This window comes from Maniola hyperantus, chromosome 27, assembly GCF_902806685.2.
Source record: "Maniola hyperantus chromosome 27, iAphHyp1.2, whole genome shotgun sequence".
In the NCBI taxonomy this organism is placed as follows: domain Eukaryota; kingdom Metazoa; phylum Arthropoda; class Insecta; order Lepidoptera; family Nymphalidae; genus Maniola; species Maniola hyperantus.
In genome coordinates this window covers 5,451,350-5,465,634 of record NC_048562.1, presented here as the reverse complement: position 1 = coordinate 5,465,634, position 14,285 = coordinate 5,451,350, and the positions used below count along the sequence as shown (strand labels likewise).

Below are 14,285 nucleotides of genomic sequence, written 5' to 3'. Positions count from 1 at the left end.
GTAGGTAGACGGCTCGTGTAACTAATTGGCACTGGCCCCAAAAAATATTATTAACCTTGTATAAATAATAGATTCAGTAATAAATTAAATTATTAACTTTGAGGATTCTTATTGGCTCTAACATGTTTAATGTAACATTATACTTTTTACCGTTAATTATACAAAAATAATCGGTATTCAAATCGGTTCAAATTTGAAAATCTTATCTGTGATGGAAATGTCAAATCAAATCACTAGCGTCGCCATTATGGAAATGAAATGCATGACAACCGCTACGTGAAACAAAAGTAGATAAAATAAATAAGTAACAAAAACTGCTAATAAATTTTACCATTTGGTAAGTAAAAACTTTCAAATGTAATCTAGTTAAGTGATTGTATACAGTTTGCGTCGATAACCAAACACCATGGCGTTGGTTAATCGATAAAGAAAATTCAAAAACCTCCAGTCAAATCGTCATCAAAGGTACACCGGTCAGAGATGAATCTTAAAAAGTGCTAGAAATCTCTGAGATATATTGAGGGCTCTATAAATTAAACATGAAGTGGTTTAAAATGTACATTTTTATTTATATCTTTACGTCAATGGTTTGAATTTAGTCTCGAAATTGTAATAAAGAAAGATAGTGACAATAGTATGTCAGTTTTATTCCATATCTTGGTGTAAGTAATGAAACCTGTGTTGTAAGTGAATAATACCGTTATTTACTCATCACGTTGTGTAAATATACTAAAGGTTACTGTAAGGTTTCTCTGTAAACAGGACTTATCTTGGTAAATTGGGTAAACATTGTTTCATGCGATATTTTAGTTTTACGGCGAAGATGTGTTAATTCAATAATTTCCTTATTTAATTTAACTTATTAGCACATGCCGCGTCTCTGCCTATTTAATACCTCTAAAACTTTATTTCTATAACCTCTTACATAGTGTACCTTTGTCCCAGAAGAATTAAACAGGTGAATTGGCAAAAGCATCTTCTAGGCAAGCACACTCCAACTTGGGCTGCATCATCATTTGCCAGCAGGTCTGATTGCAGCCAAGTGCTAGCTAGCTTATGCTCGCGACTTCATCCGCGTGGACTACGCAAATTTGAAACCGCTGTTTTACCCCGTTAGGGGTCGAAATTTCTAAAATCCTTTCTTAGCGGACGTCTACGTCATAATAGCTATATACATGCCAAATTTCAGCACGATCTGTCCAGTAGTTGAGCTATGCGTTGATAGATCATTCAGTCAGTCAGTCACCTTTTCCTTTTTTTATATTTAGACTAGCCTATGCTCGCGATAGCATCTTCTAGGCAAGCACACTCCAACTTAGGCTGCATCATCATTTGCCAGCAGGTCTGACTGCAGCCAAGTGCTAGCTAGCTTATGCTCGCGACTTCGTCCACGTGGACTATGCCAATTTGAAACCCTGTTTTACCCCGTTAGGGGTTGAAATTTCTAAAATCCTTTCTTAGCGGATGCCTAACATCATAATAGCTACCTGCATGCCAAATTTCAGCCCGATCTGTCCAGTAGTTTGCGCTGTGCGTTGGTACATCAGTCAGTCAGTCAGTCACCTTTTCCTTTTATATATTTAGATTAATAATTAATCTTCAACAGAAATAGAGGTGCTTTAGAATTGTCAGACGAATCTACCACTGGTTCAGAATGCTCATGGAATTTTATTATAAAATATTACATTTATTCCCCCAAATGACTTTCTGTCTTTTCTGAGGAGTCTGACCCTATTGCGATTTCTAATTTCCTGATAGATGGCATAAACAGTCGCTTCAGTACTGAGTGAACATACATATCACAAATTTTGGCACTGGCAGCAGGCGAGCCATAGCTTAGTGGTTTTATCATATTTCGTCACCTGTTTATGGGTGATTTATATGATGTTCTCTTATCAATTCATAGCGCCGTGTTCCTGTCAGTCTATCAGGTAAAATGACACAAAAGTTCACCAATAAGTTACTGTTTTAATAAATTCTTTACAAAGGGTTACGAACACAAATATAAGATGGCAGATACATAAGCTAGATAGGTACAGTATATGCGGCGGTAGGGAAGCAACTGTGGCTCGCTCTAAGTCTTATGACAAGCCAATATATCAAAATGCTATCGTCAGCGCTACCACATATCTTGACACCTACAGTGGTAAGAGCATTGGGCACAGGAGACGCCGGTTCGATTCCTGCTGGTCCACAATTTTTGATATGTATTTAAAATTATTTATAGTGATGTTAAGGTGTGACAGTGACGAAAATGACTCAGAGGGGGAAAAGAGAGAGAAACTTACTTGCTTTATCATGATACATACTCTACTTCTATTCTAGGAAAATATGTCGTCCACAGGACGCGGTCGCGGGTACACAGGGCGCCATCAGTTACCGCAGAGGGCGCCACGGCCGGGCGACTTAGAGCTAGACGAGAAGACCCCAGCCCGGATAGTCGCTGAGCACAGCCCTAGAGTTACAGGTAGATATTGATGCAATCTATTCAGCTATAGAACATATGTGGTACACGGGGCGCCATCAGTTACCGCAGAGGGCGCCACGGCCGGGCGACTTAGAGTTAGAGGAGAAGACCCCAGCCAGGATAGTCGCCGAGCTCAGCCCTACGGAACGGAACCCTTATAGGGTCACTTTGTTGTCTGTCTGTGTGTCGGTCTGTCAAGAAACCTACAGGGTTCTTGCCGCTGACCTAGAATCATGAAATTTGGCAGGTAGGTAGGTCTTATAGCAGGCAGGGGAAAAAACAGAAAACCATGAATTTGTGGTTACATCACACACAAAAAATTGTGGTCATGAACTAAAAATTAGTATTTTAAATTTTCAAAGTAAGATAACTATATCATATGAAAGGGCGTCCCCTGCGCATTCTAAAACAGATTTTTATTTATTTTTATTATGCATCATAATGTAGTTTTGTGTGTTCACAGTGCAAAATGTCGAAAAAATACGACTGTAGTATGGAACCCTCGTTGCGCGAGCCTGACTCGCACTTGGCCAGTTTTTTTTCTCGCTTGGTGTAAAATACCGTATTGTATAATAACTATATGTAATGACGTCATTCTATAACAAATTACTAAACCATCACTTCCAGACCTGTCAAACGTGGAGCCAATCAAGCCCGACATGGAGGAACCTGTCAATGATGACAAACCTGTGAAAGAGACGGTGGAGAAGAGATGTGATGATGAAGCTTTGCTGGAAGTCCTGCATGTGGATGAACAGTTCGCACCGCTACTGGTTCTGGTGAGTTATCATCAGTGGGCGTCCACTGCTGGGCATAGATTTTCCCTAATGAGCACCACCATATTTGGTCCTCCTTAGCCTTTCTTTTCCATTTCTATCAAGATAAATCTGTGGACATCCTCTATTGGGCAACCTCTATGTGTGTATTGGGCAATCGGTATGTATGTGTAATTTGCACGTACTTTTCTTCAACTGGAGATCGACTCTTGTTCGAATAGAGTTTGATACTTGTTCGACTTGAGTTCAATTCTAGTTTGACTCGAGTTCTACTATAGTTTGACTCAAGTTCCATTCGACCTCCACTCGAGCGACTCTTATTGAACTCTTGTTCAACTCCTATTTGACTCTTGTTTGAATCGATTTGATTTAGAAGATTATAGAGATAGAGATTTAGAATTGAACTCAAGTCAAACTAGAATAGTTTGACTCGAGTTCAGTTCTAGTTGACTCAAGTTCAATTTGAGTTCGAATTTAGTTCGATTCGAGTTTGACTCTTAACTATACCATATGAAAGGGCTTTACCTGTACATTCTAAAATAGATTTTTATTTATTTTTATGCATCATAGTTTTTGAATTGTCGTGCAAAATATCGAAAAAATACGATTGTAGTACAGAACCCTCGTTCCGCGAGTCTGACTCGCACTTGGCCTGTTTTTAATTTCTCTTCAAGTCAGGTTATTCTTTGAAGAAGTTTGTCTTCATGTTCTAAAGAGAGTTATTTTCTTTTTTCAGTTGGAGCAGTTCTCCCCTGGTGAAGACGGTATACAGTTCAACAGAAAACTGCGACATTTCGAAACCACAGTCACTACCATGTGTCCAGATGAAGCTCGATTGCAGTAAGTTAAAAAACTTTTGAAAGTTTACTTGAATAAAAAATGTGGCCAATTCTCTTGTACACGATCTCTAAACTAAACTAAATTAGCATCTAAATCTAGTGCTATCCTTTTCCGCAAGCAACATTATGACAAGGATAGCTAGATAGATTCAGACGTGTCATTTTAGTTTGGAGATTGTGTACAACGGAATTAGCCTCAATGCCTATTCAAGTATGAACAAATGTATTTTCTTCAAAATTTTTGTATCACCATCGAATCAATTTCTATCTGCTCAATTTTTAGGGTTCCGTACCTTATGAGGAAAAATGGAACCCTTATAGGGTCACTTTGTTGTCTGTCTGTCTGTCAAGAAACCTACAGGGTACTTCCCGTTGACCTAGAATCTAGTATTATATCTAGTATAGTAGTATAGAATCCACAGGTGAAGCCCTTTCATATGAAACCCCACTTGATATAGTTATCTTACTTTGATAATTGAAAATACTAATTATTAGTACCTGCCAGTAGTAGTAGATAGGTCTTACAGCAGACATTAGAGGAAAAATCTGAAAAACGTGAATTTGTGGTTATATCACCCAAAAAAAAATTGTGTCATGAACTAATAATTAGTTTTCAATTATCAAAGTGAGATAACTATATCAAGTGGGGTTTTATATGAAAGGGCTTCACCTGTGGATTCTGAAACAGATTTTTATTTATTTTTATGAATCATAATTTTTGATTTGTCGTGCAAAATGTCGAAAAAATGCGAATGTACTACGGAACCCTCGGTGTGCGAGCCTGACTCGCACTTGGCCGGTTGTTTCTTTTGAGGTACGGAACTCTAAAAAAAATGTTTTTCCTTCCAGACAAGCGTTCGCGACGTTTCGAGCGGCAGCCCTACAGAGTTCGGTGACGTCACGCAAGCTGGCGGCCGTTGGGGCCTCGTTCACAAGACAACAGAGACAACAGTTGCTTAGAGCAGCCCTACTCAATGTCGTTATGCAAGGGACATTCACTAGTAAGTATAACCTTTTAATAACCACCCCCCTAATAGGCTAGTTGACACTTTTTTTAAGTAGGTCTTAAATGGTTAATATTTGTCCTATTAGATCAAAAAAATTAACACTATATTTTTTTGCGCCTTAAAAACCGTAAAACTTTAATTTAAAAATATATTTTTCTTAGACAGGTGAAAACACTGTCGGCCATGTTTGGCCGATAGATTATCTGTGCTCTGACGTCATGCATTTGTAAACAACAGCATAACCTCCCAAAGTTTAATAAACATGACTTCTATACTAGTTTACATGAAAAATATAGTAATTATCGTTATTGTATCATCCGAGAATGTAAAAACGCATCGATAAAGACCACAGGAAAGTTGTGGATTAGAGTGCCCAGTGAAATAAATATACGTAACACGCGAAGACTTGCTTAAAGGGATCCTATATCACTAACGACTTCAACCCAAATTTATTTTTGCAAAGATCACTTTGTTGTAAGTCTTACTTAATAACTTATTCAATTTATAAAGAGAAAACGATAATTTTTTACGTTTACTATGAGTTTTTAGAAATATATAAAAACTAGCTTATGCTCGTGACTTCGCCCGCGTGGACTTCATAAATTTCAAACCCCCATTTAACCCACTCAGGGGTGGAATTTCAAAAAATCCTTTCCTAGTGGATACCTTCTCTTTACCTACAAAGAACACACCCACCAAATTTCATGTTTAGATGTTTAGGCTGAGCGTTGATATATAAGTTAGTCAGGACTTGAAATTTTATATATATGGATACTACGTTAGTCAATAGGGATGACATTTGTTTGTTTACATATTTAATGACGTCACATCATGGCTGACAGCGTTTTCTGAGTTTCAAATAAAAATAAAAACTGTATTTTTTTAAATTGGATTTATATATCCATCCTGCGTTTTTAATAATTGTTATTGATATATTTCGTTGTCTTAAGCAAAATACTATAATAAATAATCATTTATTGGACGAAATTAGATATGAGTCAAGTAGCCTATTACCTAATTACAAAATTATCACTAAATTTTACAATCATACAATGACCACCATCTGTAGTTCCCGATTACAAAGTAGCCAACCCACTCTAGTTCCCAATTATAAAGTAAACACCTCTAGTTCTTAATCCATACTTCCATACTAATATTATAAATGCGAAAGTGTGTCTGTCTTTCTGTTTTCTGCTAGCCTTTCACGGTCCAACAGTTTAACCGATTTTGATGAAAATTGGTACAGAGTTAGCTTACATCCCGGGGAAGGACATAGGCTACTTTTTATCCCGGAGTTCCCCGGGGATTTAAAAAAAAAACTAAATCCACGTGGACGAAGTCGCGGGCATCATCTAGTGGTAAAATAAACCCCTCTAGTTCCCAACCATAAAATAAACACCACTAGTTCCCCATCATAAAATGACCACAATCTCTAGTTCCCGATTACAAAGTAGCCCCCCTCTGTAGTTCCCAATTATAAAATAAATACCTCTATTTCCCAATTATAAAATAAACACCTCTAGTTCCCAATTATAAAATAAACACAGTTCCCAATCATGAAATGTCCACCCTCTCTAGTTCCCAATCATAAAATATCATTATTTTCGTTACAGAATTGGACATTTTGGAGAGATCAAATCCGATATATTTGATAAATGCTGCGAATCTTATGGGAGATTATTTTGCAGGTAAATGAAAATGAATATTTTTATTTTATTTCCAATTCATTTGATGTTTTTAGGGTTCTGTACCTCTAAAAGGAACATGGAAACCCTTGTAGGATCACTTCCTTGTCTGTCTGTCTGTCGTGTCTATCAAGTAACATTTAGGGTACTTCCCGTTGACCTAGAATCATGAAATTTGGCAGGTAGGTAGGTCTTATAGCTGACATGAGGGGAAAAATCCCACTTGATATAGTTCTCACTTCGAAAGTTGAAAATACTAATTATTAGTTCATGATCACAATTTAATTTTTTTTTTTGTGATCTAACCCTAAATTCACGGTTCTCAGATTTTTTCCCCAAATATCAACTAAAAGATCTACCTACCTGCCAAATTTCATGATTCTAGGTCAACGGGAAGTACCCTGTAGGTTTCTTGACAGACAGACAGACAGACAGACAGACAGGCAGACAACAAAGTGATCCTATAAGGGTTCCGTTTTTCCGTTTGAGGTACGGAATCCTAAAAATTAGTATTTTCAATTCTCGAAGTAAGATAACTATATCAAGTGGGGTATCATAATATGAAAGGTCTTCACCTGTACCTTTTTTTTTTTTTTTTTGCGATGCATTCCCCATGCATACCCGGGGCTCCGGGTCTGTGCACGCCACTGGTGGGGTATCATATGAAAGGTCTTCACCTTTACATTCTAAAACAGATTTTGATACTTTCAGAGGCCCGCTTGTGTAACGGCAACAAAGTGCACATACTCGCCAATCCGCTGTTACAGTACATGCGGGCTTTACTGGCCAGTGACGATCTCAGAGCACATCGGAGTTTAGCTACACAGGTGAGAAACGCGTATAATGCTCAATGGGACCCATTTAATGATGGCTCTATAATACTGGTTCGGGAGTTACTGAAGTACGCTGAGAGCATTACATGAATATGTCATTCAATGTTCTCAGCGTACATATTCAAAATTCTTTGATCTTTTATCGTTTTGTATTTTATGTCTTTTTCCTTGTACCTTTATTTGTATTTAAATTTATTATTAATCATCTAGTTAGTGTAAGTGGCACTGCCGTTCTAATTAGATATAAAATAAATAAAAATAAATAAAAATAAAAAATAAGTCCCGCAAATTGCTATTGCGCTGGAACCATGTCTCATTATCATCGAAATGACGTCATTTGACGTATATTTCGTTAAAAATGTACCATCAGCTCGAAACTTCAGTCACTGAAATGGCGGCCACGCGCATCAGCAATTTGCGGGACTTATATAATACGGTAGTTGACATCTAGTCATATGAGTAACTTTTTTATCGAACGTCAAAACGCATGTTTAGTATGCGAGATTCTAGGAAATACTGGGATGTGACGTCATATCATAATGACGTACTTTTTTATTTTGATCGATAATTCAACAAATTCAAAAAAGTTCAACCTGTACAGTGTGCAGTTGTAAATCCCGTAACTTACGCATTTGTTACTCTCGTATCGTATGCATTTGCAATAGTAACGTATGCAGCTGCAATTCTCGTAACATCCACAATTGCAACTTTCTAACGTACAACTCTCACAACCTCCGCAGTTGCAGCACTCGTTATTTACGCAGTTGCAACTCTCGTAACTTAACTACTTATTTGCGCAGTTGCAACTTCCGTTTCCACTTTAATAAAACGTTTTTATTTCTTTTATCCGCAGCTAATGCAAAACGGCAGAGAACTACTATCAGTGCTAGCCCAAGACCTAGACGAGCTATCCATATCAATACGACTAAGACTCCTTACCCCCCCACCCGTGAGCATTATATGGCTCCTCCTCTCAGCTGACCTCTGCCTCAACAAATTCCTGCCATTACCCAACACGCTACAACAATTCTACGCCGCCCATCTAGACTTAACCATCGATGAAAGCTTCAGCGAAGTAACATATGGGTCGTGGAAGAAAAAAGATACAGATTATCGCTCAGACAATAGCTCAGATACAGATAAAGCTAGTCAAAATCTATCCCAAATAAGTTTAGGTAACGATGACGATACAAAACCTAAGTTGAGACCTATATTAGGCGCAGGCGCTGGGTTGCTAAGACAAGAACAAATGACACAAGAAACGTTTGATACATGGACTAAAAGTAACTTGACAAAGCGATACGATTTGAATTCATGGAGACAGTCCGATGAAAAGAAAGAGGAATCCGAACCAGTTTTCAATCCAACCGTTCTACCCCCGAACCTACAAAGCTATGTCGTTCCAGACTACCCTCCACCGAACTTCAATAACTTCCAAGAGAACTACGCGAATTACTTACAACAAGGCGACGGGACGTATATACAGAATTTCCAGAGCCAACCGAATTATAACGCCCCGGAGTTCGTTCCACAGTTCACAGCGACAACGGAACCGAATATAACTCAACCCGAACGGGTTAATAACGAGATCCAACAAACTGCAAATATTAAGAAACCTATAGAGAACTGGAGGAAAGAGAAAAGCGATTTAACTCCGAAAGAGGATTCGAATAAGAAGAAAAATTGGACGCGACAACGATCTAAAGACAATGTTAACGATGAGGAAAAAGAGGAGAAATTCCGCTCTGTGTCAAGAAGCTCACGGGACTCCAGGCCGTCTCAAGGGAGGTTGAACCGGAGGAACAGCGGGGAAGGGAGGTCGAAAACCCCTCCAAAGAGGCATGTTATGGACGTCCCACGGAACCACAAATATTGGGATCATGATGACAGATGTGATAAAGATTATAATAGTTAGTGACAGTGACTTTGTGTGTACGAATAGATGTCAATAGTTGACAAAATAAATGTCAACAGTTGACAGAATAGATGTCAATAGTTGACAGAATAAATGTCAATAGTTGACTGAATAAATGTCAATAGTTGACAATAAATGTCAATAGTTGACAAATTAGGTGTCAATAGTTGACAGAATAAGTGTCAATAGTTGACAAATTAGATGTCAATACTTGACAGAATAGTCAACAGTAGTTGACAATTAAATATCAATAGTTGATAAAAATCTTGCAGAGTGGATGGCAAGCTGGTAAATGTCAAAAACTACAGAATTTGGCAGTCAAAATATAGATAAAATCTAATGAATACTGAACTATTAGAAATTAGCGGCATCTCCAAGGGTTTTTTAGGGTTCCGAGAAAGAACCCATATAAGATCACTGTTGTATGTCTGTCCATCAAGAAAACCTATAGGGTACTTTCTGTTGACCTAGAATCATGAAATTTGGTAGGTAGGTCTTATAGAACAAGTCCAAGTAGAATAAATCCGAAAACCGTGAATTTTTAGTACATCAATATAGTAATTAGTATTTGCAATTTTCAAAAAAAAGGATACTATACCAGAAGGGTATCACATGAAAGGGCTTTACTTGTACATTCTAAAACAGATTATCATTTATTTATACGCATAAATAACGTTTTTGAATTATCGTGCAAAATGTCGAAAAAATACGACTATAGTACGGAACCCTCGGTGCGCGAGCCTGACTTGGCCGGTTTTTTGTTAATACATATGTTTTTGATAATAGAAAACATCACAAAACAAATTCTCTCAAAATTTAAGATGCCCTTAAAGTTAAATCGACGTTTCAGTATTCATCCGTTAGCAGAAAACGATCTCACTCTTACAGCCGCACTCAGAGTCGCTTAATCGTTAATCGTTACTTAAGGCATTCCTTATCCATACTAATTAATGCCTTAAGTAACGATTAAGCGACTCTGAGTGCGGCATTAAGGCTGAGATTTATAGAGCGCACTTTGACTTTGCTCAGACTTAAGATTGAGTTCAAACGAGACAGATTTATGTGAGAGATATAGCTCTGACTCGTTTTAACTCTGTCTTGAGTCTTAGCTAAGTCAGAGTACGCTCTATAGATCTCACCGTAGTTTGAGAAAATTTTTGATACACATTATTTTTTTGACGGAAACGAAAATAAAAATGAATTGTATAAAGATAAATACGATACGATATAGGTAAGTTATAATAATAAATAAATTAGCGTGTAAAAAATTAGAATAGTGAAAATAGTAAATAAAACATCTTTAGACATCTACTTAAAATTAAGAAAAAAAAAACAAGGACTGAAAATTAAATTTGTAGAATCCCTATTTATTAAAAAAAATAGGAAGTGTCTAGACGGCCACAAGTTTTTTTTTATTATATCTTAAAATTTGTTCCTTAATGCAAGCCATTAATTATTATCAAAATAAAATAGTTGATCATCTGTCATATTCAATTTAGACCAAAATTGCCCTTTACATCATTTAATTTAGAATAATATCTTACGAGATATCACAAAATTAAAATAATATGAAATATTGGGGCCGATTCTCTAGTACACAATCTCTAAACTAAATTAAATTAAAAGGTCTAAATCTAGTGCTTTCCTTTTCCGCAAGCAACATTATGAAAGGGATAGCAATAGATTTAGACGTGTCATTTTAGTTTAGTTTAGAGGTTGTGTACAATGGAATTAGCCACAATGGCCCCGATTTCATCCTTTCCCGGTATCTGCATCCTTTTCTTTTTACTAATGCTAAAAAAGGAACGGAACATGACTTTCACATTTAAAGACTCTAAATTTTAGTGCACAATACAAATTTAAACAGTAGGTTCTAAAATCACGGGTTTTACCATCTAAAAATTAAATTTAGAAATGTCAAACTGCTTCTGTCCTTTTCATATTACAATAGTAAGAAGAGGGTGCGAATACGCTAAAATTAGGTTGTGCTTAGAATCGGTGCCATTGGCCCCGATTCTCTAGTCTCTCTCTAAACTAAATTTAGAGTATCTGCATCCTTTTCTTTTCACTAATGCTAAAAAAGGAACGGAACATGACTTTCACATTTAAAGACTCTAAATTTTAGTGCACAATACAAATTTAAACAGTAGGTTCGCAAGTGCGTGCTAAAATCACGGGTTTTACCATCTAAAAATTAAATTTAGAAATGTCAAACTGCTTCTGTCCTTTTCATATTACAATAGTAAGAAGAGGGTGGGAATACTCTAAAATTAGGTTGTGCTTGGAATCGATGCCATTGTAAGACTAAAAAAACTAACGCGCAACAAAACGAGACAGAGGCGGCGGCGGGCGGTGCCTCTCGGTATAATCTCACTACAGAATAATATAATAGTACTTCCTCACTGACACCACACGAGTAGGTAGAAATCAGTATCAATGCCACTGATTTAAATTTCGCAATGTTTCCGCTTGGAGCGCTGGCTGTAGAAGTGTAGACAAACTTGAGCTTTAAAACAAGATATTTAAGATCCAGTTTACTGTAACGCGGAAGTATTTCGACTCTCGAATTTGGTTTGGTTTGGTGAGACGTAAAATCTTGTACTACGGGTACTGAGATGATTGCGATCGTGACATTGTAGCTGTCATTCTCCCGCAATCGCGCAGCTGACACTACATTAGTAGGTACCTATCTACGTTGCACCCATGCGAAGCCGGGGCGGGTCGCTAGTTAAATATAAAACTGACAAAAGTAATTTATTCTACAAGAAATTGCGGAAGCTACATTCTAATAGAAAAACTTGCAGAAATTGATTTGCTGTGAGTTTACCCTGCAATTATTATTTTTTTCTTTTTAAAAAGAATATTAGCCATGTTAAATGACTAATGATATATTCCCCTTTCCTCTCCAACTAAGCGTCAAGCTTGTGCTAGGAGTAGGTACGACAATAGTGCAACGGGCGGGGTTTGAACCGTCGACCTTTCGGTTTTCAGTCCACTCCTATACCGGTTGAGCTATTGAGGCTCTGAAATTAACTTGCCAGAGCTGGCTTTTGCAAGTTATATTGCAAATGAGTAGCTCCTGCTACGGTCGAGCATATCTTATAGACTTAAGATTGAGCTAAAACGAGACAGATTTATGTGAGAGATATAGCTCTGTCTCGTTTTAACTCTGTCTTAAGTCTAAGCAAAGTCAGAGTGCGCTCTATAGATCTCATCTTGAGACTTATAAGAAAACTTACTTTGAAAAAAAACTTTTGTCAAAATGCGGTAAAATGTTAGTTTAGAACAACGGTGCATAGTAAATTAATTTGTATATATAGAAATATTGATGTAATATTATTAAACTAAGAGTTTAGGAGCCGATTTTTCGATCGTCAAATAAACTGACTGACGGATTTATTTTGACAGTTTACATTTAATAAACTGTCGAAAATTCAAAACTCTTCATTTAGGGTGCCTGTCCACTGGGACGGAGCGGAGATGTGTTGAGCAGACCAATCACATTATTGATGCCGTGATAATTTTGGTGGTTGAAAAATCGGCTCTAAATATGGTTAGTTTTTAATTTAGATGGATATAATATTAAAGATTTCATAATATTAGGTCATTGCCACATTTAGAGTATCAATAGGTATAATTATATTTCAGGATGAAATAGTTGACATTAACGCTATGTGGAAAATAGTATCTTTTTCATATAAGAAGTTTCTTATTTTTATTACGGTTCAATACCACAAAAGGAAAAACCGGCCAAGTGCAAGTCAGGCTCGCGCAATGAGGGTTCCGTACTACAGTCGTATTTTTTCGACATTTTGCACGACAATTCTAAAACTATGATGCATAAAAATATATATATATTTTTTTAATAAAAATCTGTTTTAGAATGTACAGGTGAAGACCTTTCATATGATACCCCACTTGATATAGTCACTCACTTCGAAAGTTGAAAATACTAATTATTAGTTCATGACCACAATTTAATTTTTTTTGTGTGATCTAACCCTAAATTCACGGTTTTCAGATTTTTCCCCAAATGTCCGCTATAAGATCTACCTACCTGCCAAATTTCATGATTCTAGGTCAACGGGAAGTACCCTGTAGGTTTCTTGACAGACAGACGGACAGACAGACAGACAGACAACTAAGTGATCCTATAAGAGTTCCGTTTTTCCTTTTGAGGTACGGAACCCTAAAAACGAATCACTTTGTTGTCTGTCTGTCTGTCCGTCAAGAAATCTATAGAGTACTTCCCGTTGACCTAGGAATGACAATAGTACGACGAGTGGGGTTTGAACCGCCGACCTTTCTGAATTCAGTTCGCTCCTCAACTGTTGAGCTACCCGATTGCCACCTCACCCTGTCGCGGACTATATATCTTATATGAAAAAGATACATAGGTATGCAATGCATATTAATTACTGACATATAAGTCCCGCACATTGCTAAAAATGCGCGTGGCCGCCATTTTAGTGACGTTAGCACTAGACTGAAGTTTTGAGCTGATGCTATATTTTTATTTCGGCTGACGTCAAAATGACGTCATTTCGATGTTACTGAGAGATGGATCCAGCGCAATAGCAATTTGCGGAACCTGTACCCTTATATTTTCCATATTACCCCGTTTTCAATGCAATACGCTTAAGAAACCCTTATATTATAAGGACCGATAAACACAGATTGAGGGTAGGCGCGATCTATTTGCGCTAACGCACATTAAACGACTAGCTTAGGCTTGAGACTTCGTCCGCGTGGAACTACACAAA

At 37.2% G+C, this 14,285-nt stretch overlaps 1 protein-coding gene across 2 annotated transcripts; it reads left to right on the top strand.

Annotated features, from left to right (window-relative positions):
* Positions 1 to 242: 242 nt before the first annotated feature.
* Positions 243 to 12,616, top strand: LOC117994748 (uncharacterized). Of its 2 annotated transcripts, none has more exons than XM_069508078.1 (8): positions 243 to 337; positions 2,345 to 2,467; positions 3,095 to 3,246; positions 3,980 to 4,083; positions 4,932 to 5,083; positions 6,703 to 6,777; positions 7,486 to 7,601; positions 8,461 to 12,616. In XM_069508078.1, the coding sequence occupies exons 3-8, from the start codon at positions 3,127 to 3,129 to the stop codon at positions 9,520 to 9,522; spliced, it is 1,629 nt and encodes a 542-aa protein (XP_069364179.1). In that variant the 5' UTR covers positions 243 to 337; positions 2,345 to 2,467; positions 3,095 to 3,126; the 3' UTR covers positions 9,523 to 12,616. The 2 variants fall into 2 exon arrangements, with proteins under 2 accessions (XP_069364179.1, XP_034838593.1); XM_034982702.2 differs by having other exon boundaries at positions 249 to 337; positions 2,326 to 2,467.
* The last annotated feature ends 1,669 nt before the right edge of the window (positions 12,617 to 14,285 follow it).

Bases quoted from the DNA above. Each gene is read 5' to 3' on its own strand.
- LOC117994748 (XM_034982702.2), top strand. From the start codon at position 2,332: ATGTCGTCCACAGGACGCGGTCGCGGGTACACAGGGCGCCATCAGTTA. The intron at 4,084-4,931 runs GTAAGTTAAAAA...TTTTCCTTCCAG, and splicing joins CCAGATGAAGCTCGATTGCA to ACAAGCGTTCGCGACGTTTC. The intron at 5,084-6,702 runs GTAAGTATAACC...TTTTCGTTACAG, and splicing joins TATGCAAGGGACATTCACTA to AATTGGACATTTTGGAGAGA.